This window comes from Bactrocera oleae, chromosome 3 (assembly GCF_042242935.1).
Source record: "Bactrocera oleae isolate idBacOlea1 chromosome 3, idBacOlea1, whole genome shotgun sequence".
Taxonomy (NCBI): Eukaryota; Metazoa; Arthropoda; class Insecta; order Diptera; family Tephritidae; genus Bactrocera; species Bactrocera oleae.
In genome coordinates, this window is record NC_091537.1 from 72160918 (window position 1) to 72185392 (window position 24475).

The 24475-nt window shown below is 33.1% G+C and overlaps 1 protein-coding gene across 5 annotated transcripts in view; it reads right to left on the bottom strand.

Moving 5' to 3' along the window:
- LOC106616590 (uncharacterized) overlaps positions 1 to 24475 on the bottom strand; it is a 46028-nt gene that overhangs the window by 7236 nt on the left and 14317 nt on the right. For 4 of the 5 annotated variants that reach the window (XM_070106835.1, XM_070106836.1, XM_014233311.3 and 1 more), the window contains 4 exons: positions 12445 to 12666; positions 1571 to 2121; positions 727 to 943; positions 61 to 333 (listed from right to left, as the gene is read on the bottom strand). In XM_070106835.1, the coding sequence (XP_069962936.1) occupies positions 61 to 333; positions 727 to 943; positions 1571 to 1823 (743 nt within the window). In that variant the 5' untranslated portion in view covers positions 1824 to 2121; positions 12445 to 12666. The remainder of the gene's footprint in view (positions 1 to 60; positions 334 to 726; positions 944 to 1570; positions 2122 to 12444; positions 12667 to 24475) is intronic. The other variant, XM_070106838.1, reaches the window with a different exon arrangement.

The window sequence follows — 24475 nt, forward strand, 5'->3', positions numbered from 1 at the left end:
GTATACTTACTACTTGAATATATTTTGAACACGAGTATATATGGCATATATTTTACTCACTTTTTACCCACACGCAGTTCATCTAGTATCTCTACCGGTACTACGTAACGTCCATAATCACCATGCGTTTGATTCAGAAATACGCTGTAGTGCAGACTGTAGGCGGCCAACTCTAACGGCATATCGACTTGTATTTTCGGCACAAACCAGCCGAAACGTCCGGGTGTTATTGATATGCCAGCTTCCAAAACTGTTTCTGACACTATGGATCGCACAACTGCTGGCATCCAAACAGCTACATTGATCATAGTCATAATCCCATCAGGCAAGTATCTGCAGGAAAAAGGAACAGTTATGATTTGAAAAACATTTACACAATTAAAATAAAATTAAATTAAATTATTATGAAATGAAATAAAAAATATTAAAACTAAATTATATTATATTAATTTAATGAATATTAAAATTAAATAAATTCAAAACAATAATTAAAATAAAATAAATAAAATTGTTCTAAAATAATTTCATTTGATTAAGTTAAATTATAATTTTAATTTAATTATTAAATTAAATTTACATTGAAATTAAAATATATTTTTTTTAATATTCAATTTTATTTAAAATCTGCCTTATTATTTAAATCAATACATTTTTTTAATATTCAATTTTATTTTGGATTTACCTATTATTAAAATGATTTAATTTTTTTGTTTTTTTTTTATTTACCTCAGCTGATCGAATATGTTGCGATAATTGATCTCTTCAAATTTATAGACAGACGCATTAACCTTATTTACAAGCGGCACTAGTGAGACATTACGATAATGAAGTTTTTCACGTAAAACGATAGCGAAAATGCGACTCATTACTTGGTGTAAGGCGCGATCGGAAACTTGCAGGCCAATTGAATCATCTCTCACATTTGAGAAATTTGGTAGTAGTTCTGTAAATAAATAAACGAATAATTATGTTGAATTCCCCCATGGAAATAATTATAACAAAGAACTGATATCGAGAATCCATACTATCTACTTATTATTTACGTCCTACACATGTTCTGATTCTAAAAGAAAAGCCAGTTAATGTCAAAAATGTTAGGGAATCTACGATCCAAGTGATGTATAAAAGGCATTCGACTGTGCGATCTCAATAAATCCTTTAAAAATTGTTTCACTTCACTCAACGAGACTTCTGTATACCGCCTTTAGAGGGTTTGAAAACTCTTAACGGTTACACTATGGGTAGTATACCGGAGTTCTTAGGCATCCTTCGATTTTCACATTCCCTCTATTTAGTGCTTCAGCACTTTGCTCTTAAGCTTATTACGCGAATTTATAAGTATTTAAGTGACTATAAAAAAGTCCTTTAAATTATGTGAAAATATTTATAGTTTTAATCTATTATGATTAAGTAATCCGCGGGACTCACAGTGTTTCCAAACCTCTCTAAAATTATTGGTATAGACTTACATAAAAGTGGGAAAACTTTCTTACATATTACCAAGGTGCTTACATAATCTTAAATAAAGAATATATTAACATCTAACTGTAAATCAAGTTTTCAAAATTACCGTCATTCCTAAAACAGTTGTAATCAAAGTTATGTGGATATTTTTTTCTGTATGCAGTCCTTGGCAACTCTTCTGTAGACAACATCCCTTGACTCGCTACTATTTGCCCGAACAAGAGCACAAGAGCAGCAAACCAACAAAATTGAATACTTGTAGTTGGCTGCATATTTGAGCCGATTTTCAGTCTTAACTTCTGATCGAATCGATTCTGAATCGGCAGTCCTGTTACCGCTTTCACTTCAACTTTGTGCATACGTTGTCAAAGTGTTTATTTTATTCCATTTATTTTGTATTATTTCGTAATTTTTTTAGTATCTTCTCAGTGTCCTTTTCAAATTTTCATTCAATTGATGTTTGCACATAAGTGCTGAATATTTTTTTTTCGCAATTTTGTTTTACAAGCGCAATAACAAATTTATCCGATTTTTATATCAGTCTTTTTTCTTATCTTGTTTACAATAAAAATATTGATAGCGATTCCGGATACAATCAAATTGTATTTTGAATGTCTAGTTTAAAGTTGTAAATATCAGCCAGTTTATTTTTGCTTTCTGAAAATGGAGAATTAAAAAAATAAAAATAGTTAATAATTATACTCATAAAACATATAGAGTTTATATAGATTAACTATATTTTAATAAAAACGAAAAGAAATAACACTACAACTGAATTTAATAAAACAATGAGTTAAATGAAAGCTATATACTACAGTCAACTTTCTATTAATCGAATGTAAAAACATTTCAAACTTCAAATAACTTCGTAATTGAAAGTGTTATAGTATAAAATCCCATTTTCGAACAGCCAGTTGTATGCTTTCCGAGCATTGGCGGCAGCGAATGCGTCGATAATAGTCAGGAAATCCAACTTGGCTAATTCTGGTCTTTGGCACAGTGTATGTAATCCTAAAATCTGGCCCTGTGACGAGCATGAGCACTAAACAAATGTTCTCCACTTGAAACAGAAACGGGTAAAGTGCAAAATATTTTCGAAGCGATGCAAATATTTGGGACAAGTCTGCCCAATTTTCGAGCATTGATGGAATTTAATAAAATGTATGGTTTTAGATGGGTTTCAAAATATACATCGTAAACGTGTCTGAGGTGAATAGTGTGAATTAATTGGACATCTTATCAGATAAAGGGTGTTCAAAAATTTACGCGCGATTTGAATTAAATAGAAAACACAGTTTTTAGTCTTTCGATTGTAATTTCTGTATTGAATCATAAAGTACATAGGATAGGGTTATTTACCACAACTTTCCATACACTTACGCAATTGTTTGTCGAAATTTTCCATGACTCTTCTGCATAAATGTTGCTGAACCTCATTAATGCAACGTTGAATCTCCTCCTTTAAAAAACGCTTGATTGTGGGCTTGCTACAATTGGCCTGTACTTTTAAAGAACTCCATAAAAAGAAATCTAATGGTGTTAAATCAAACCATCTAGGAGGCCAATTCAGATCACCATAATGAGAGAGATTACACGACCTGGAAATGTCTCATGCAGTAATTAAAGTGTTTCACGGGCTGTATGACATATAGCACCGTCTTGTTGAAACCACATATTGGCCACATCAAAATCCAATTAAGACAAAAAAAACTGGGTTATCATGTCGCGATATTAAATCGAAATTTAAAGCTTGCGTTAGTTTTAGATTACCCTTTTATCAACGAAATACTTTTTTGCAAAATTTTTTGCAGCTGCGTTGAGTTTATTTTTATTCATATAATGGAACTGCCATAGAAATGAGAACGAATCGTTTATGTCACTAACTGTGGCGAATATTTTCTTCATTCTACAGATACCACTGTAAAGTGTGACATAGAAAGTGATTCTTTTGAATTCAATTTCTTTTTTACTGCAATTTTCATCCACTTCTTCATATAGATAGGAAAAAGATAACCGCGACAGAAGATCAGTTTTTCATAAAAGCGTTTAGAAATTTTCCAACTGCTTATATGGCATACGGGCCCTTCTTTACTGGCCCTTCTGAGTCACGAATATTAGCAAAAAGCTATGCAAACTTGTTTGTAAATTGAATATTTCAACTCAGCTTAAGAACAGCCGTCCAACTGTCCAAGTTCATAAAATTGCTTTGGCCTTGCTTAAAACTTGTTGAACATTTTTGGGTTAGCAGTCAGAGGAAGCTTTTTTGGATAAAACTAAATAATTTTTAAAACGTATGTTAAGATCTAAATATAGGATTAACTACCATATATTTCATATTTAACTAGTAAATATATTTAGAAAACGAAATAAATTAAAATACTTATGTTCCTATCTTATCCTTTATTACAGGAACTCCAAAACGAATGTTCGCAGTCCTATACTAAGCATTTTTATTTGAATATCTTTAAATATCTATATTTACTACCCCAGGTATACATACTTTGCATTACTACACTTGTATAGACATCAGAACTACAACACATTCATTCATAACCCACGCTAAGTCGACAATATTGATAGTACGTATGTTAATCTAAGTAAATGTTTCAGTTACATAACCTCACTTGATTGATTATTGTGATTACTGAAATCAATTCATTGATGAAATTCGTTTGAATTAGATTATTTATATGTAAACATTTTACAAATTACTAATAATAAAACTGCAAAATGCAACAATGTTAATCAAGAGATATCAATAAATACGAATTGTAGCATTTGACTAACTGATAAATATCAGTAATTATCAGGTTTTATTATTAATGCACACAAGTGTTCATAAAAATTGAAAGTGTTAAGAGAAGAGTTGAAGCCAGTTTCCTGAACATTTTGAAGACGTCAGCGACATATCAAAGATGTGATGTACACAGTTTCGTTGTTGCCGTACTAAAACCTTTCACTTCAATGAAATTGAAATATTTTGTTCAAAGTGAAATTATTTGTGCTAAAAATAAGTAAATAGGTCGATTTATTTGTATTAAATTATCAATTGTTATTACAAATGGTATATCAGTGAGTTTTTAGACTTCTTTTGGTAAAATAACGTTAGACTTGTTAGAGTTTTGAATAATTTTACATTGCACATATCAGTGGCAACACTACAGCTACCCATTGTCGTCGTTAAAATTAGAACTGGTTATAATTTAACGACAGCGACAACTGCAAGCCTCCTGCCGTGAAGTCGTGCCGTTGTCTAAATAACTATGCTCATAAGAACGTGTGTATTTTTATATTTGACAGATGTTGCCTGTCGCATGTCGTAGTCTATGTGTTCAGCATTTAATAATTACTGCTGTTGCTCATTATCACGGATGGGCACCACCCCAACCAAACGACACTCACAAAATGACATTGTGTTGTGTGACCGAATATGTGCACATGCAAATGAATGTATCAAAATTATTATTATTTCAGTTGAGTGACAATTAGATTATACAATAGTTGGACAATTTGGCATTTAAAAAAGGGATTATATGATAATTATCGAGTAAGAATTAGTTTAATGGACCCCCGTCCGCATCAACCCTTTCAGGCAACTGCTGATTGCAGACCATAGTATAAATCAACAAGTAACCAATCCTAAGTTTTTCATTAACACATACGGGAAAATTTGACATCTGGCACGGGTTGTCGCCAAATATTCTACTACTAATTGGGCGCTTGGTACGGGCCTACTGATGTTCCACTATCAGTTGTGATGTTTAATATTCATTGTTTTCCTCTCGAAATTTTGAAAATTATCTGAATATGGTCATCAAAGTGGTCTCCCCAATATCTACTCATGGACTTAAACAGGGTTTTCCACTAAGAATGTTAGCAAAAAACACACTAATTGTTAAGGAAATTCTAATGTTTTTTCATTTAATGTAAAGGTGGACGATTATTACGACCATAAAATGGCAAAAGCGCACGAAAAGTTGCAATTGGAGAACGATTAATTTGATAATAAAATTGAATAATTTATGAACGTTGTTCTTGAGTATATCTTTTCATGATGAAGGTGTAAACATTACTGAATACAATGAAAAAACAATTACAGACTTTGGCATATTAAAAATGGCCGAAACGAAATCATATCATCCCCATTGGAAAACCCGATAGAAACGAAAGTTTCAAGTACTTGTATTATGCTAAGAAGCAGGTTCTTTCGTCACTTATTTTAGAATTAAAGCTTTGGCGAAGTGCAGTTTTTGCATTAAATCAAAACTTTGTATATATTATATTTAAAATGATGCATAGAAAAATATTTTAGTGTTCAAAACAACGAATTGAAATTCAATAGCGGACTTACATAAAACCACTTACTCTGGTTATGACATTTTAGGTGCCTTTAAAATAAAGACAGTGATTCGAACAGAGAAAAAGGCAAGATTCGAGTGCATTTTTTGCTGAGCCATTGCTTTTATGCAGCACTTTATGTTTTCCTGTATCGAATAACAAAAGTTCATTGTTTTCACTTAAATGCCAGTGCAAAATACGAATGCGACATTTGGTTGAAAACAAAATATTTTTAAAGAAAATTCGCTTGCTTGGCAAAATTGTTGTCAACAAGTATTAATATTTTATTCAATAAGGCTCTGGATAATTGTGCTTGAACATGCCTAATTATTTTTGAGCTTGAACTCTTTTAGAAAACGGGTGCAGAATATTGACCCTCATACTTGTAAATAAACACATACATACATGATTATTTTTATGGGTTAAAAAACATTATGAACTCTCTAAAAAGATATTCTTAATCATTCAACGTTAGAAATAAGATTCAAATATTCTCACTCTTAAATGTTATTTCCAAAAGCTAGTTTGCTTTTAATGCCCCTTTTTTAACGTCATACATCAATCAATAAAGGTTTTTTTGTAAAAGGTCGAAATCATGATTGAGTAATTTTTCAAACAAAGTAAGTAATTTTTCAGACGAGAGTATTGAAACACTATTTGTAATAAGGTTTATTCCGATATCTTTATGTGACTGCTATATACAGGCCTTTGTAAAGCCAGATAAAACTCCAGTAGTTCCATATTAACTCTCGACAAACCGCCTTGAAGTTAGTACAAATCTGGTAGGTGCTCTTTTTCTACCTATTTCCGCTATTTCACCATAATGTCTGAAAGTATGAGTTCTGAGGTATTTTAAACTTGATCTTTAGCATTCGAGTCATCAGTCTTGCAGTTTCCTGCAATACCCCTGTGATCAGGTACCCAAAAGTCTAATCTTGAAGTAACTCGATGATAAGTAATCTAGACATCACTACACTAATCTCGAACGTACAGTCAACGAGCTTAAGGCTAATATCGCCGCTCTACTATCAGAGTGGATAGTCCCCACTCTAAGGGAGGCGGAGTTCCGGAACAGTAGATGTTCCACAACTTAAATCGAGTCTCCGTAAAAAGTTCACTGTCACATTCCATGTATGGTTTCATGCAATCAAAGAACTACTTCTGGGAGAGAGACCTCATGTTTTACCAATAACTCCTCTGGAGCAGTATAGGGCAACCGATGCCTTTCTTACTCTTTCCTCGATATTGAGTTTTCACGAGAGATTTCTGTCTAGGCTGAACCCTAGATACTGTGTGTGGAATTTAGTTATTCCTAGTGAATAAAATCAGTTCAGCCTTGCTTAGACTAATGTCGAGTCAGCCCAGTTGAGATAACCTTGAGTTAGCTCATACATGGAATTTTCCTTCAACCGTCTGCATAGACAATCCCCCGGCAGCCAACATCCTCAAGAAGACCATTGACAATATAATACAGAGAAGTGGCGAGAGGACTCCCTTTGTGAGGTACCCCACTCACATTCCGGTAATCCCTCTCAATGCCCCATTCCGCCACGATCGCTCTATATCAAAAAAGTCTGAAAATGCGATGCTTAAGGTTCGAAGTGATTTCGCCCATTTTCAAACTAAAATATGAGGATCTCAAAAAAAACTTACACAAAATTTCTCACATGTTGCAAAAACAACTCAAAATTGAAAAAAAAAAAATTATATTAAAAAAAACATTTTTTTTGTAATTTTATTTTTGATCCCGACTAATGCGCACATCTAGTAGATAAGATGGTTTAAATATAATACTACAAATTTATGTGAGCGCGCACGCGAAATTTCAAATTCATTTATATATGTATATACATACATATGTACACACGTATTTATTCACGTGTATGTAAATATATGCTAATAAGCATGTGCGCATTGGTGAGCATCTAAAATTTTGCAACCTGCTTTGCCGTCAAACCAACTGACGAATGCCAGTTTTGTTTTTTATTTTGGTTTTTGTTGCTATTTTGGCAAAACCCATTAAACGGGTATTCAACCATGAACATCATAAATTTTTATGCAACGCTCGAAGATAATTTCTGTTGCTGCGAAATCGTTAATTTTAAAGTGTTTGGAAGTTCAAGGAGAGAAAAAAGAGTTGTAAGTTTTAGGTTACTATAAAGGTGTCGAATAAAAAAACATTGTCTTCAAGTGTTTTACATTCAGATGTTAATTTAATAACATTTCAAGTATGTAATAATTTCGAACTGAACTAAATAATTATAAAACACCTTACATCTAGTACGAACTAAGTGGTCGGACTACTTACATATAAATCACAGCTTTTTTTACGTGTGGATGTCCTGTGCCCAGTAAATTGTCAAATTTTGCTTAGAAATATATCACTTTCTAGGTCAGAACATATTCATAATTATCTAGTATAGTATCTAAAATAATATTAATTTGAAAAACGTCACTATGCTCTGAACAATTATTTCAAGAAATCGGGCTCCTTTTGATGCTTCTTTTACTAATTCCATTTTTATCATGAAAAAGTAGTAAACCAGCTCCCGACTAGTTTACTGAGGAGTGTTGCCTCTCTGGGCTCAATGGGATGGATGCACTACGGTAGGACCCCTACAATCTTGCTATTTCGTTTCATCTTTACGCTCAAACCATTTGATGCTGTCAATGAAACCACATACCATATATTAATTATGCTTTTTGTGGACAGCCATTCATGATTTGGAGCTTGATGGGTTCCAAGCATTCTATGTCTGACTTGTGTTAGAGGTGGATGCTTACAGAGAAAGTGGAAACTGTTTCCTTATACCCTTCTAGCTTGCAGGTGCGGCAAATATTGTTATATGGCAGACACAGTTTTAGTGCATGTTCTCCAAAGGACCAATGCCCCGTTATAGTAGCTGTAATTCTGTAAATACTATTCCTCGACTTATGTAATAAGTCCTTAATTCTAGTCTTATCATACTTGGGCCATATCTGCTTCGTTATCTTACAGTTGGTAATTGATTTTTATCTGCTTTGAGCCATTTCTTCAAAGTGCGTATAAAGCGCTCTTTTGATTGTTCCCAGCGGGCATAGTATTATCTCCGCCTCCACCAGTAAGCTTAAAGCAATGCCGCCTGACTATCCGTGTATACGGTTGCTGTCTGTAACCTCCCGTAGTTACTCAATAGAAAACCATAGGCCTTCTCTATACTCAGTACTTCGGCTTGGAAGATGCTAGCTGAGTATGGTAGTCGGATAGATAGAGATATTTCGACTTGGTACTAATATTGGAATGTTGAAATAATATTTTGCAGTTGGTTATGTTAAGGTCGGGATGAATCAATAGTATATACGAATTGTATACTTATGAATTTGCGGATTAGTAATTTTTTTTTCTATTATGTATATTGTATATTAATTTTTATAATCCAGAGTATTCACCAAAATATTATTAGCTTGAATATAAAAAATTAATTACCGTTGGACCACGGTCAGAACTGAAATTACACTCTTTATATAATATATGTAGAGTGTACTCAGCTACAACAGTCAATTACCATAAAATATGCAAAGATATTAGAACAGGGAACTTCATATTTAAATTGTAGAACAGAGTGCTTAGAAAAACTTGACTGTACAATTTATAACTTATAGCAGAACCCCTACATGACTGAATTTCAGTAGTAGTAAAATTTATCTGCCGTATGGAAAGAACCGACGTAGAATTTTTTATAATGCTTTTATTAGCTTCACCTGTATGTTTGTATGAATGTATCTTTGTTTTGTGCAAGCGATAACTTGAGTATAAATTGAGATATCTTGATGAGACTTGCTACATGTGCATATTTTTCGTATATTGAGCATACCACGCTTTTCTCACAATAATGCTAGGTCGCATATATACAGACAGATAGACATGTCTTAGTCGACTCAGCTCATCAGCAGATCATTTATATATACAATACATTGTATAGGGTCTCCAACACTTCCTTCTGGGTGTCACAAACCTCGTGGCAAACTTTATATGCTTACCGTATGTCTAATATATTTTGCATATTTTTCACTTTTTGCGTTGTATTTCACTAGGAATGCAGATATTATGTACAGACACATTCGTAAACAAAATTTAATATTTTGTTTATTTTTACCACAACTTTTTTTATCAATTATTTTTATTTTATGCTGCTGACGTTTTTGTTGTCCCGGTTTGTGGTTAGAATTTCATTGGTTCTGCTTATTACGTTCTTGGTAATTTTGTTTATGAAAACATTTGATTTAGTAACAAAGCAAAAAAAAAAAAAATCGGAAATTCGTATAAAACTGTTAGATTTCATTTAATACGTAATTTGAGTAGAAATATATGCTAATCAAAATTATGCTAAATAAGGGTGTGTGTGATAAAGGATTGGGCATAATCGACATTAATGCAGATCGATTTTGCAAAGAGTATAGGAAGTAAAATTGGTAGATTATAAACATTTGACAGCTATCAGATGAGAATATAATATAATATTTTATTTCTATTTACACTTTAGTAGCAGCTCTTCTAGAAAATTAAATTATTGTAAATAACTATTATATTTAATATATTATATTATATTCTTTATCGATTTTATTAAACAAAAACATTTAAGCAGCCTTTTTAAAATGTTACATATTCAACTTTAAGCTTTTTTTAAGATGATTAGAGTAAAGATTATAACAAACTAACAATTTATTATACCCTTAACAGGATATATTAAGCTTGCCTCGAAGTTTGTAACTCCCAGAAGAAAACGATGGAGACCTATAATATAGGATATATATATAAATATTTGCACGATGAGCTGAGATTTAGCCAGTCTATCTGTACTAGTCTGTACTAGTCCCTCAGTTTTTGAGATATCAATCTGAAATTATGCGCACCGCCGATATCGGAGCACTATAGCATATAACTATATAACCAACCAAACTGAACGGCGGGAACGGAATCAAGTATTTGCAGGGAAAACTTTTGCATTTGTAAAGGGTATTATAGCTCCCATACAGCCGAAGTTAAGGTTTTTATGTTTATATTATATATATTCTTTATTGCCTTTTGAGTGCACATTTACTTAGACATTTCACAACTTTTATATATGCCAGTTCGGTATAAAAATTTTATAGATCACTAGAGGCGCTCTAACTCCATTTAACTTACTCAAATATTTAAGAGTAGAACGAGGGTGATACGATAAATCACTAAAAGTCTAAAACATGTGGCTAGTAACTAGGATTATCTCCTATTCCTTATAGCAACTAAATTCGAGTGGTACAGAACTATAGAAAGAATTTTACGAGTACTAAAAATATATCAGTTATAACGAAAATTATCAGACGAATTGAATCAGTTGTCATTTATAAGGTGATGAAGAAAATGTGGACCGATACGATTTTTATTACATTATCTTGAATGGTTTTCGAATAAATAACTTAAATATGATTAGGAATTGCAAGTGGTACTTTCAACGAATTCTGGAAACACTTGACACCAATATGTGGTCGAGAACAAGATTATATGAGAACAGCTCTCCTAATATTGCTAATTGCGTACTTTCATTGGCTTTTATTTTGATTTTGATAGTTCCTGCCAGCGATAGTTAAATTAAATTTAAAATAAAAATAAATTTTATAAACTATGTTGATGAAAGGCTACGCTGTAAGGGCTACCAGTTTATTCTTGCTGACCAAACAATAAATTTACAGTTATAACTCACTTCCTCTGGCCACCAGCTCTTGCAAAGCGGCATTTCTAATGAAAGATCACTGATTAAACGGCAAAGTGTTTGTGCGCGTATTTCAATATTTTTCTAAACTTTATTTCCATAGTCATTTGCATAAAATTTATGCGCAACTTTTATTTGTTATATTGTTGCATTCCTTCGGCGTTTCCAGAAAAACAAGTTGAGTAAATTTGTTTTCGGAATCTTATTTCATGCGGTTTTTTGCTTTCTCTGCAGTTAATTCACACAACGGCAGCAGTGACATCAGATAGCGACATAGCGAAATCGCTATATTATGCAGCAAATATGCACTAATATTTGCATATGAACATAGGTGATATATACATATCTATGTAGATTATATATATTGTCTGCAATATATATACAAATATTTCATGTGGCTGGCCAGTTCCGAGCAATACAAACTATTTAAAATGGTTCTTTGCGGAAGCTGAGTGTGGCTAATCCAACCATCCATCTAAGCGACTAATCTTAAGTTTTGAAAAAGCAAGACCACTTTTCTTTCACATACCGTACATAAAAATGAAAAAAAAGAAACAAATAAAAACTTTAATTTTGTAGATATCGAGTCAAATGAAAAGGTTTTTGAGAGAACAACTTGATTATACCTATGTGTGGAAGCTATATGCTATAGTGATCCAATCTGAATTATTTCTTCGGAGAATGCTTCATTGTCTTAGATAATAAACCATGCCAAATTTCTTGAAGATACCTCGTCAAATAAATATGCGATATCGGCAGTTCCAACAAATGAGCAGCTTCTTAAGGACGTGTGCAAAATTTCGATATCTGAAAAACTGAGGGACTAGTTCGCGTATATACAGACAGACGGACATGACTAAATCTAAAGAAAATAACAAAAGGAAATTTGACATATTTAATAATAACTTACCTTTAAATCAATCGAGTATGGAGCAACCGAGTATGGAGCAACCGCTATATATAAGGTTAGTATGAAATCGCTACACGGGTTCCTAATTAACTTTCATAAAAATGCGAGGAACTAAAAGAGTAGGTAGACTAAGAAGCCTGAATTTACATAGCGTTTGGAAAACTTCTTATGATCAGCTGGTTAAACTGTAGTTATAAATCCAGAGCATCCAAATTTGAACAACTAAAATGATAAAGACAGAGCATGTTAATAAATGTATGAAAGTTAAAGAAGTTATGAAATATATTGCAATTGTTCAATGAAATCTTGAGAGTTTTTAAAAATGAACGACAATGCACTAAAAGATATAAAAGTTGGGCTAATGGCAACTTTGGTATACTTTCTTAGAACGTTTCAACGTAGCAAATTCAACTAGCCTTTTCAATTTAGAAACCAATATATTGTATTTAGACTTATTGGGCGCTTATCCGTTGAAAATTAATCCAGACGAAGTTCCAATTAGATATAGAGAGCGTGACTTCCAGCTAAACTTAAGTTTTTTAACTGAAATGATTCCATTCGAATTTTCAATAAAGATTTGATAGATTCGTTCGTAGAGAACTAAGGAACATAGGCATCAACCCTTCCACATATATTACCGAACTGGCATCAGATCTGATCAGATCTCTTGCGTTCATCTCATGTAACATTGGGTTTCACATACTGACTGGCCAATATCGCAGTGGGCTCTTGTGGTAAAGCAAAAAATTTTGCCGAAATTATCTCGAAAACGCAGAGGTAAGATCAACTGCACCCTTCTTTATTGACAGTTTCGCGATGAAGCTTTATCCGATAGGGGTCCGATATAGGCTATTTCGAGCATATTCTTGGGGAGAAAAGGACGCATGCTAAACTTCAGATTTATATCTGAAAAACTGAGAGACTAGTTCGCGTACATAGAGACGGAAAGACAAAATAGCGTGCTCAACTCGTCACACTAATCATTTATATGGTACATGCTAGTATATAGTCTATAAAGTCCGGACTTCTTTATTTGTCATTTATAATATTTATCAGTTTAAATTATTAATGTTAATTAAAAATATACATAAATACACTTAAAAATAATAATAATTATTATTATACGGCGACAATCTAATGTATTTACCGAAAAACACCGAAACTTGCCCTCACCTCTCTCAAGAAGGTACGTAAGCTCTTGCTTGTAAGAACGCAAATAACATAAATACTCGTAGGTTAAGCACTAGAATTGTTTTTATCGTTAAATATTACATTTGAAATTTGCTAATTCACTTGGAAGTAAATATTTACATACAGACATACATGCATACCCATTTTACAGATATCATAAATAGCAGAGTGTTAAAGCACTCAGACGACGCCTCACTTATCTCCATAAATACTTGGATATGCATTTCGGAACTGCATCTTATTATTTGAGCGCAAATAAATAAATAATAAGTGTTATATATAGATAGTTAACAGTGTGCTACTACTATTTTTTTTTTTAGCGTAAAACGTTTCTTACATAATAAATAGTACGTATGTTAAGTGAGGTGAAAAGTTCGATCCTTGCGATAAACTATCTCAATTGGACAAAGTGCTTTGAGCCTGTCACAAATTTATACAGGTAGTCTGGTAACTTGCATTTTTTTATTACTTTTTTGGGAATATTTGATTTGGACAAAATAAAATTCAATCAGTTTCATTTTGTAATATTATATACATATGTTATCATTAATAGTATCTCTAGAGTGTATAAAAAAAGTATGGAGGTGGCTGACACCGGTGATTTGGTCACTTGCAGACATCTGAAATAGAAAAATCAAAAAGATTGTTGTTCTGTGTGCTCGTCATTCTGGAGCTTGTCATTCTGATTAAACAATTTCGTTGAAAAATAAAAAAACTGGTTGACTAAAAAAAACAATTACATTTTTTAAGTAGAAATCGGACAGTAAAATGGAAATTTAGCGATAAAAAAAAGAAGCTAGCGAGAGCTATTGATGAGTCAAATAACATATTCAAATATCAGCCCAATCGGTTGGATAGAAAATTTTTTATCATGCGGACCGAGCGAAAGAACGTTGTTTCGAAAAAAACGCGTAAAAAGTTTCAACAATCGACATCGCAAGATCGCCAGGATTTCTAGTATTGCATTTCATAACTTTAGCTATAAGTTTAACTTTAACTTTAACAAATTTATAGCAAACATAAAGCGTTGCCACCTTTAAAAATAAATAGAGCTGGAAAATGATATATCAAAATTATGTTAATCAAAAAGTGTTCTGCAGAGTTATCAAAAGACTCTAATTTACACATATTGCCACATGTTGCCACATCTGTAAAAAAGTGCTACCATAAAATAATATAACATTATAAACTTCTGAAATCTCTACTTATAGCAATGCATTTATGTCTCGAATTTCAACAAATATCAAATATTCAAAAAAATGACGTTATATGCACGTTCTGCGTGGGTGTACAATTTTCGCGTTTATTAGTTGTACTAAACATTCATTATTAATTACGTCTCTACTTTTGTAAAAACATAGTTATGTAAATTTTTTATTTTTCCAAAACAACACATTCTATTGCATTTTTATGGCATCCTATTTAAGTATGCACACAAATTTACTCTGACAAATATGAGTATTTGCGTCTTAGAATTGCTTCTTTTCAGACATAACAAATGCTCATAAAACGCCAGTCAAGAGCGTAACCGGAGACGGCGTATCGAATTGGTACCAGGAAGTCGCAAAACACTGTCAGGTGAGTTGGCGTACAGACTGCAACTGCGTTTCGAAAAATTTTCAGTACCGTCAGCATAAGGTATTTTGTGGCGATAAACATTGTTTTTTCATAGTAAAAAAACAATAAAAAAAACATTTACAATGTGAGCTTGAAATCGTTCCGTTGCCGCCCATTTCATACTTTCATGCTAGATTTATTATCGGAATGCGCAGAACAACACGTTCTAATGGCAACACACATTTTTTGTAGATTACAGCATTACAAGTATTAGTAAAAATAGATTTCATAATACATAAATGCATATGTATATATGTACATACTAAGGTACTTCAAACATATAATAAAATTTTTCTTTCATACACATAACTAATTTTAAATATGACGGCAACATCCATATATACATATTCCTGTTATTTTTGACTACGCAAGTCAAAAAAGCCTTATTATAAAAATACATTATATCTGCATTTCGCAATTAAAAACATCAAGAATAGTACAATAAATATTTTCTGTATTAGATCATTTAAATGACGAAAGCTTCACTTTTAATCTTCGATCACTAGCGAATAAACGAAATAAATCTTTTAGATCTATTCAGACGACTTAACCCAAAATAACAATCAAACTTTTCTGAAGATCGTTTGCGCGAGTCTGGGGAGTTCATCATGAAACTCATAAATTAGAAATTAGCGGTATTCCATCCTTCAGCTGATATTAAAAACCGTGAAGGTATTTCCCATCTAACCTTGCAAAAAAAACTTCCGACTGTGTCCGAGTAATTCAACCTTGTTGAACTATATATTAGTACTAATCCGGAAAGAAATCTTAATCTACGAGTGAAGCGCATAACATTTTTTGATCCGTTCAGACGACTAAACCTTATCAAAATCTATCTAATTCACGAAACTAGGACGCTGTCCTCATAAAACTCATATATTTATCATTAACAAATATCTAAGTATCTGTAATCGAAAAATAAATCAGTGTACTATCGTTTCCTTCCTCTTGCTGGCAAAATTCTAGTCAATACGAACTGAAGTGCTTATTTAATCATTTTCTGGAGTGAGACGAACCTTTAAAAGAGCTTACACTCCTAACCCTAGTTGAGCCAAGAATACTGATACCTGAAATATGATATGGAACATAGTCAATCTTGACTTGGTCTTCCGGCGCTAACACAGTAATAGGTGGTTGTTTAGGGTATAACAGGAAATTTTAAATTTGCCACGAAGTTTATAACAATCACACGGAGACGTCAGAAGGAGGCGTAAAAAAAATATAAATATACTTATATATACCTACATATGTATGTATATATTATAAACGTGACGAGCTGAGTTTATTTAGCTATGTATGTCAGTCTGTCCGCCTGTCTGTATATACATATGTACTGGAACTAGTCAAACAGTTTTTGAAATATCTATCTGAAACATACGCCCTTTTTTCTCCTACGTGCTGCTTATTTGTCGGAACCGCTGATATCCGACCACTATAGCATATAGCTGTCATACAAACTGACCGATCAACATCAAGTTCTTGTATGGACGATTTTGTTATTTGACGAGATATCTTCACGCAAATTATCATGAATTATCATCCAAACTAACCGATCGAAATCAAGATAAACATCTTTTTAGATTATCCTTCTATGCTATAAGAAATACATCTATGAAAGGTATTATAGCTTCGGTGCAACGAAAGTTAACGTTTTTTCTTGTTTCATAATCATTAAGGTAAATTTTAAAGCATAGTTTTATCTGATCGTAGTCATATGATTGCCTCCCTGATATGGGTTGACAGAGAACCATTTCAGAAATGGTGGACTTTACTATAGGGCTACTTGAAATCAAAGTTTAACAACACAAATATTCGACTTGACGAAATCAACTGTGTGTTTGTTGGGAGTTAAGACCAACGAAAAGTGTTTAAATGCGTCTCGTTCCACTTCCATTTTTCTAATACATGCAGTAACAGAAATTTGGCTTTAATATTGCTACTTGATTTCAAAAATAATATGAGACAATAGAAAAATTTACTTGTAGAGTATGAGGATTACAACTGTTGCAAATTTAAACGATTGTTATTGAGAGAAAGAATAAAATCCCGCAAAAAAGATCATGGTTAATCTTTTGTCAGTGAGCTTATCGGAAGCCTGGTAGTGAGAAAAATGTACACAAAAATTAGCCCAAACTCAATAACTTCTTTACCTAAGGATCAATGGTAAAATCCATGTTTTACAGAGTTAATGACTCTAATAACCAACTCTAACTAATAACTCTAACTAATGAGACTCGCTTCTGAGTTCCGTTATACCTATATTTTTTGTAGTCAATTGTAATCTATAATGACAGACAAATTAGTCACCATACATTACTAGATCACATGATTCCAAAGTTCATTGGCTATATTTACCAAATTATCTAATTGCAGTGGACCCGGACTCCATGAGTACTACTACATATATACATACATACATACATAGTACCTTAAACCTTAAACTCAGCCAAACTCACATTCAAACATACTACAAATGCTTTCATTATCTTTACAAGTATACTCTGTTGACAGATGTGTGGTTCTGAAATGCATTTATACATACATAAGTTCCTACTGGCCTCTCTGTTTTCTTAAGTGATTAGTTGCACTCATCAGCTTTTCTCTTTGTCAGTCAGATAAGGTGGGAAACACATTATATGTGTACATATGTATGCATGTATATAGGTACATATGTAGTGAATTCATTGAAATGCTATTTTTATTTCAATTAAAAATATTTTATTACGCTTTTTGTGGTTAAACTTGTTTGGGATTAAATTTTATCACCTTTCGCTTATCGAAATTGTTTATTCTTTGCAAAATTTCTGTCTTTTTATATATTTTTGAAGCAATTCTTCGCTGGCTTAAGTCAGTTGAGTTTAATTAAGTTGTTCTTGGATAAGATGAATCAAGTAGAATGTTGTCTTACAACATCAATGTAGTTAGACTGGTAAATGCACTTGAAGAGCCAATGGTCGCCGTGGTCTTAATTCGAAAGAGTTCAACTTACAGTTTTAACTCGATATATGAGACAAATGTTTTAACCACGACCTAACTTTAAACGGACTGTAAGGGAATAAAACGATTTTCCGGGTCCTTCAATTGAGTTGTACACAGTTATACAATAGTTTATCATTAAAGTTACAAAAAAAAATCCAACTCCAAAAATTTAACGCAGCAAGGGCTCTCCAACTTGTCCTCCTTTGGACATATTCACGATGCGCGGTCCGACCCCGACCACTTTTATAGGTATGCTTCAAGCTTTGGGATATCACTTGTTTAAAATAATTTAGAAGAGAGATTTTTACTATCAAAATAGTATATCATTAACTCTTCGAGTTTATGACAGTTGATACATATTTTTTTGGACTGTCGATGCAGAGGCGCTTTTGAGCCTGTCTAACCAGAGCAATGTCCATCTTAGAACTAGAACTGGCAGCATTACACTTATAGACGAGTTTTATGGTAGAATAATTTCAAGATTTTAAGAAAGCTATTTACTAATATGTGGAATGTAACCTAAGTTGCTAGCGACAAGTAGATAAATTCTGAAAAAGAAAATCTAATTTTTTCCAATAGATAAATGGCTTTAGAAAAACCATCATGCGTTGTGTAAGTGCAATCGGGTTGCGCTATAGGGCGGTAAAAAGATATGATTTTGTACTAAAGAAAGAGAATCGCGCAGAAACGATCAGCTTTGGCCAATAGGAGAGGTATTGTGTTCCGTCAATATAACGGCTGATCTGCACATCGATAGAGACTCGCCAGACACTTATGGCATCAAGTAATTACTACCTGTTCCTGTCTATAGCTATTTTGCTGGTGATTTTGAGAATTCACTGTCCAACTTTTTCGCCGTTTTTAAAGCCACCATTTTAGGGATGTCAAAAAAAATAATGTCTTTTTCACATGGCACTCTGAAAGATTGGTTGATAAACACCTCTCAGAAAGGCTCTCCAAGTATGAACCCTCAATTGTAACGGAAAGGTCCTCCGCCTACCGGTTTTATATTTTTTTCTTATTATCAGATAAAAAAATTCATGTCTCGCCTTCCGTTTTGAGGATATAGGAAATTGAATGCTTTTCAAAAAAGGTCTAAGGTCTATTTTTTTGTAAACCTGTCCGTTTAAAATATATTAATGGCTGAAGTTTGACTATTTTAAAGCAACATTTTTTTTTACTACTAAATTGCTCCTAAAAGTTGCACCAAAAATTCCATCGACTGAGTTTTTCCATGTAAAAACTCAATTTAATTATTTCGAATTTTAAGATCTGAGCGATAACAACATAAGTATAAATGCTGTACGCGGTTAACATGATTTTAATTACTCAGCATTTCGTTATTCGGCTAATGCCGTTACTCACATTAATTCAAATTTACAAGTTGTCCGTCTACCATGTCATCCGTAAGCGATTTACTAACGGCAAAACGGCATCAGCACAAACAACAACGAAAGAAAAATAGAGAATAAAGTAAAAAACATGAAATAAAATACATTTGCTCCCACTTTTTTAGCTCAGTGCTTCTATTAATTTTGAAATTTATGTTGACGTATTTATTTTTAGCGCTCTTAGTCGCGGTATTGCTGAATTTTTTATTGTTTAATTTTTTTATATTAGAATTTCGTTGATTTCAGAGAGTTTTTGTGTTCACACAAATAATTTTTTAATACGGTGCAACATAATTATATAAATACTTATGTATGTATGAATATATTTATTTGTATGGATGTGTGGTATTTGTATAAGACCACATTTTCAAAAATTGTCACCGTGAGTAGCAAAACCACGAAAATAATACTTGTATATTTAATACACTTACGCTTTCGTTTCCGTTCAGTTTTTTATACTTAGACTTTAAACCGAAATGACAAAAGAATTTCTATGGCGAGTTTGTTCAAACTTTGTGTGGCTAGGCTGTTTGCTGAAAAATGTCAATTTTAAAAATTTAGTTTCGAACAAAAAAATAGAATAGAAAAGCCTTGTGCCGGAGTAAATAAATAAGAGTCTTAGAACCAATTCTTATCGATCGAGTTTTATGGGCTAACATAATCAAGCTGAAGTTCGACCTAACCTAGCCCAAATGTATTAAAGCTACAAAATTATAGTACAACGGCTGCAAAGAAGCTATACCATAATATCCTTCACAGGTGCATTTCTTATAGCTACTACATATACATATGTATATGTATAACTAGGTTACTTAAGTAGGAAAAAAGATTTTTTATGAAGATATTTATCTTGAACGTAAATTATAGAAACTAAGCGCGTTTTAATTACAACGAATCGTGACCAATTGGCTAGATGGTTCAGATTCAGCGTTAACATCTGCCTGCAATTGTTCATCAATATTCGCCCAACGTGGAAGAAATAGAGGCTGCTATTAAACAACTGAAACCCTGAAAAGCGTTAGGTGGTAACATGATTCCTCCCGAAGACCTTAAAATTTACTCTGCAGTCTCCGCATGCTATTTCACTCCTCTTTTTGAAGCAATTTGACGTGAAGAACCGAATACAGGCCCATCTTAAAAGTTCGATGAGTAACAAGTCAACGAGTGGCAAGCGAATATCCACACCTTTTTTGTATAAGTACTTCAGCATCGCTTTTGATATTATAGAACACACTCATATAAGGAAGTTGTTATATTCAAGAGGTATTCCAGAAAAGCTCATAAACATCATCAAAGCTCTCTACTGTGGTTTTGAATGCAAAATCTTGCACAAAAAACAGCTACGATGTACTTATGTACAATATATAATTATGTATGTATGTATATGTTCTCCGACTTTTCCTTCTGGGTGTTACAAACTCTAACAGTATCTAACCTATTCAGGGTAAAATTTAGATAATAAGAAACATTAAATTAAATTTAGACAAAATTATACAGTGTTTATACACACATTCTTATTTCCTTTTTATTCTTGAAACAAATAATTTCGTTTGCTCAGTTGGTTACTTAAACTCTACCCAAAATACTAATCTTGGATCAAAGAAACAGTCAAATCTACAAATATCTTGTAGCTAAAATAAATCAAGAAGTTAATATATGCACATATGTATATTCATATGTACACAAATGCAAATTATAATAAAATTTATATTTGCATAAGTATATTTAAGCAGCGCCAACCAGCTGAGTAGAAAATAGTGAGATGACGATAACACATGTTTACCACTTTCAGTACCAAGGGAAGAGAGGAAACTACGTTAGATTATAAGAAACGGTACAAGAATTTATTTCTTAGAATGACCTTGCGACTATTTTTTCTCTCCAAACCAGAAGAGAGAAGTCACTTCTGTCGAATGAATTTAATTAAACGAGAGAAAAGAAGATAGCTAAAGCAAAGCCAAATCTGTATACTGAATTAGTCCGAAGTCTAAAAACACCGACCAACAAAAGAATGTAAAACAAATAGAAGAGCTAATAGCTTGGAATGTTATTTTGTCATCAACACTTCAAGCTTAAGTCAAATTCTTTTAATGAACATAATTTGTAGCTGAATTTTATAGCCTCTTACAATTAAAACGAAATTAAAATAATTTTTATATTCTCGCAAGATGTTTTACGAATTTGTTATAAATAAGGGTATGGAAAAGAAAATTGTATTTAGTTAAAAAAATATTAAACTACATTTGTGATGACTTATTTGGTAAGCACACAAGTACTTATAGTACAAATATAAGTAATTATATTATGTCCACAGATTAATCGAACCATAGCAGATTTTTCCGAGTGGCAATCAAGTGGCTGTTGAAAGACTTTTGTTTTGCCGAATTCCGGCCGTTATTTCCGAAGAATACTCGGCACATTGATACTGCTGTTGGCATAAACATTCTCTCTTTTCTCAGAGTTAACGGCTGTAGGTGTTTCCAAATATATGTATGAATATGTAGCAGCGACTCAGTTATAAATACACATGCCATACGTAGTGTAAGGTGTAAATATATTTCTGTTTACATCCGAATACCCAATTACACGTGCGTAGACACGAGTGCGTCTGCGAAAAAGTCAAAGAATGATCTTGGCAATGATTTTAACGGCAGTTTAACATTTTATTTTTACCCAGTGGCAAAAAGTTGGGGATTTTTCGGAAAGCAAAGCATTCTGACATACTATGTGCTTGTTCAAATATAAACCATCAAGCAAAGCGAGTAAAGTTTTCTGTTAATCAGCCATAAGTGCTTTTGTAAGTACTTTACTTTATAAATTTATTTTGATCGATCAGTTTCCAAAACAACAAAAAATGGGAATCGTCGATTGCCCAAGAGCTAAACAGTGCATAATCCGATCCATTTCTGAAGCGGCTGGTTACTAGTGATGAAAGACAACATCAACGTAAAACGGTCGTAATCGAATCGCGGGTGTCCAGAAGAAGCGAGAAGCTCCGGAAGCTGGGTTGGAAGGTTTCTTATACATCCACCTTATAGTCCGGATGTGGCACCAAGTAATTACTACCTGCCTCTGTCTATGGCAAATTATTTTGCTTGTGAAAAATTCGCTTCTATTCAGTTTGTGAAGATCGACTGTCCCAGTTTTTTTTGCCAATAGGGGCAAGGGTTTCTATGAGAGTGGCATTATGACTTCATATCCAAAATGGCTAGGAGCTATCGATCGATATGGTGGCTTTTTGACCTAAATCTCATCATTCTAACTATGCTAAATAAACCATCTATCTAAAGCAGTAAATTGTTTTCTTTTTACCAGAGACCTTATATTTATGTTTTTTTCTATTGTACAAAATTACGCGTTTCTTCAATTCAAAGTTCGATGAAATCGATGACAATTAAATATACATATGTACATATATTCGTACGCATAAAACTAACAACAACAACGTCAACACAGCGTGTAATTTAATCCCAGTAAAGCCCAACTAACCGATACTGCGCCTTGGAGACAGAGTCGTAATAAGTTATAATGCTGCTGTTATACTTAAGTAACAGTAAACCATTCCGTGGCGATGTGTTTTAATCATGGTCACTTACATATGGATCTCTATATTAAGTGAAATTCTATCCTTTTTTAAACTGCTTTGAATTTAATTTGAATGATTCCGTGATCTCACTTTTTCACTGCTGCAAATTTTAGAAAACAATTTTAAATGAAACTAATACGAAAAAAATGCAATTTTCTATAAATATTATTCGTGCATACTCTTGATATGTATGTATGTGCATATACTTATAATTCGTAGTGATATTGGCCATTGCAATTTATTGAATTGTTTATGAATTTTACCTCTATTTACTTTTTTTGTAAATAAATACTCTGCCACTTTTGGTTAGGGCAGACATTTTCACACAAACAATTCTCCTCAAAGCAACCGAACGGATAAGTTTTACATTTAATAGTTGATATGCAAGATAGTCATTATACCGGTTTTTTATATCATATTATGCTCTTTTCACAGTGACCGCTCTTTGCTTAACCGAAATTCTTAAAAGTTCTTAAAACTAGCAGATAGTGGGAAACACCATTTGAAATATCGTTAGCAAAGCGCCTTCATTTGTAGGGCAACAAAATTGAAAGAGTAGACTGGAAAGCGCTTGTTTACACCGGGTATACTTTTAATGAGGCAACGTCCGGTGTATTTTACGTGAGTACCTGCCGGCGACGGCCTTACCTAACGGTGCTCCAAAGCACAACGTATCAAAACAATGCGTTGATAAGCGCCCCAAATAATACGAGCTATTAGCAAGTATTAATTTGGTTACCAGTGGCCAATGTGTATTGGCACACTGAACTGGTAGGACTCGAGGCCGACCTAAAACCTCTTCCGTTGCTTGTGCAACTAGCCACCACGATACTCCCCAAAGGGTCGAACCCAATGAGCAGATTGAAACGAAGTCCAAGTGCATTCTGCTCCCCGTGGTACCAGAGTTGAGTCTCCGGTAAGACTGTGTAGCCGAAACTACTGCCATTTGAGCACCGCCTTACTCAATGACTGGTGACATTTGCCGCTTGAACTTCAAATGTCTTTTTATTTGGAGTCTCATTTAAAGTCTATAATATCAGTTCTGACATCATTTACTATGCTGATATTTCTGGGCAAAATAAAATAACAGTCATAATGCATTTGGCTTTTAGTCGCCTTTTACAACAGGCATACCTTACCGCGGGTAAATTATTACCCCTACCCGCAGGGGGAACTTCTAATGAGGCAATAGGTTTCTTACAAGTCAAATTGAATAATCGAGTTATCAGCCGTCCGATGCGATGTCAACTGATCGCCTTAGAGCTGT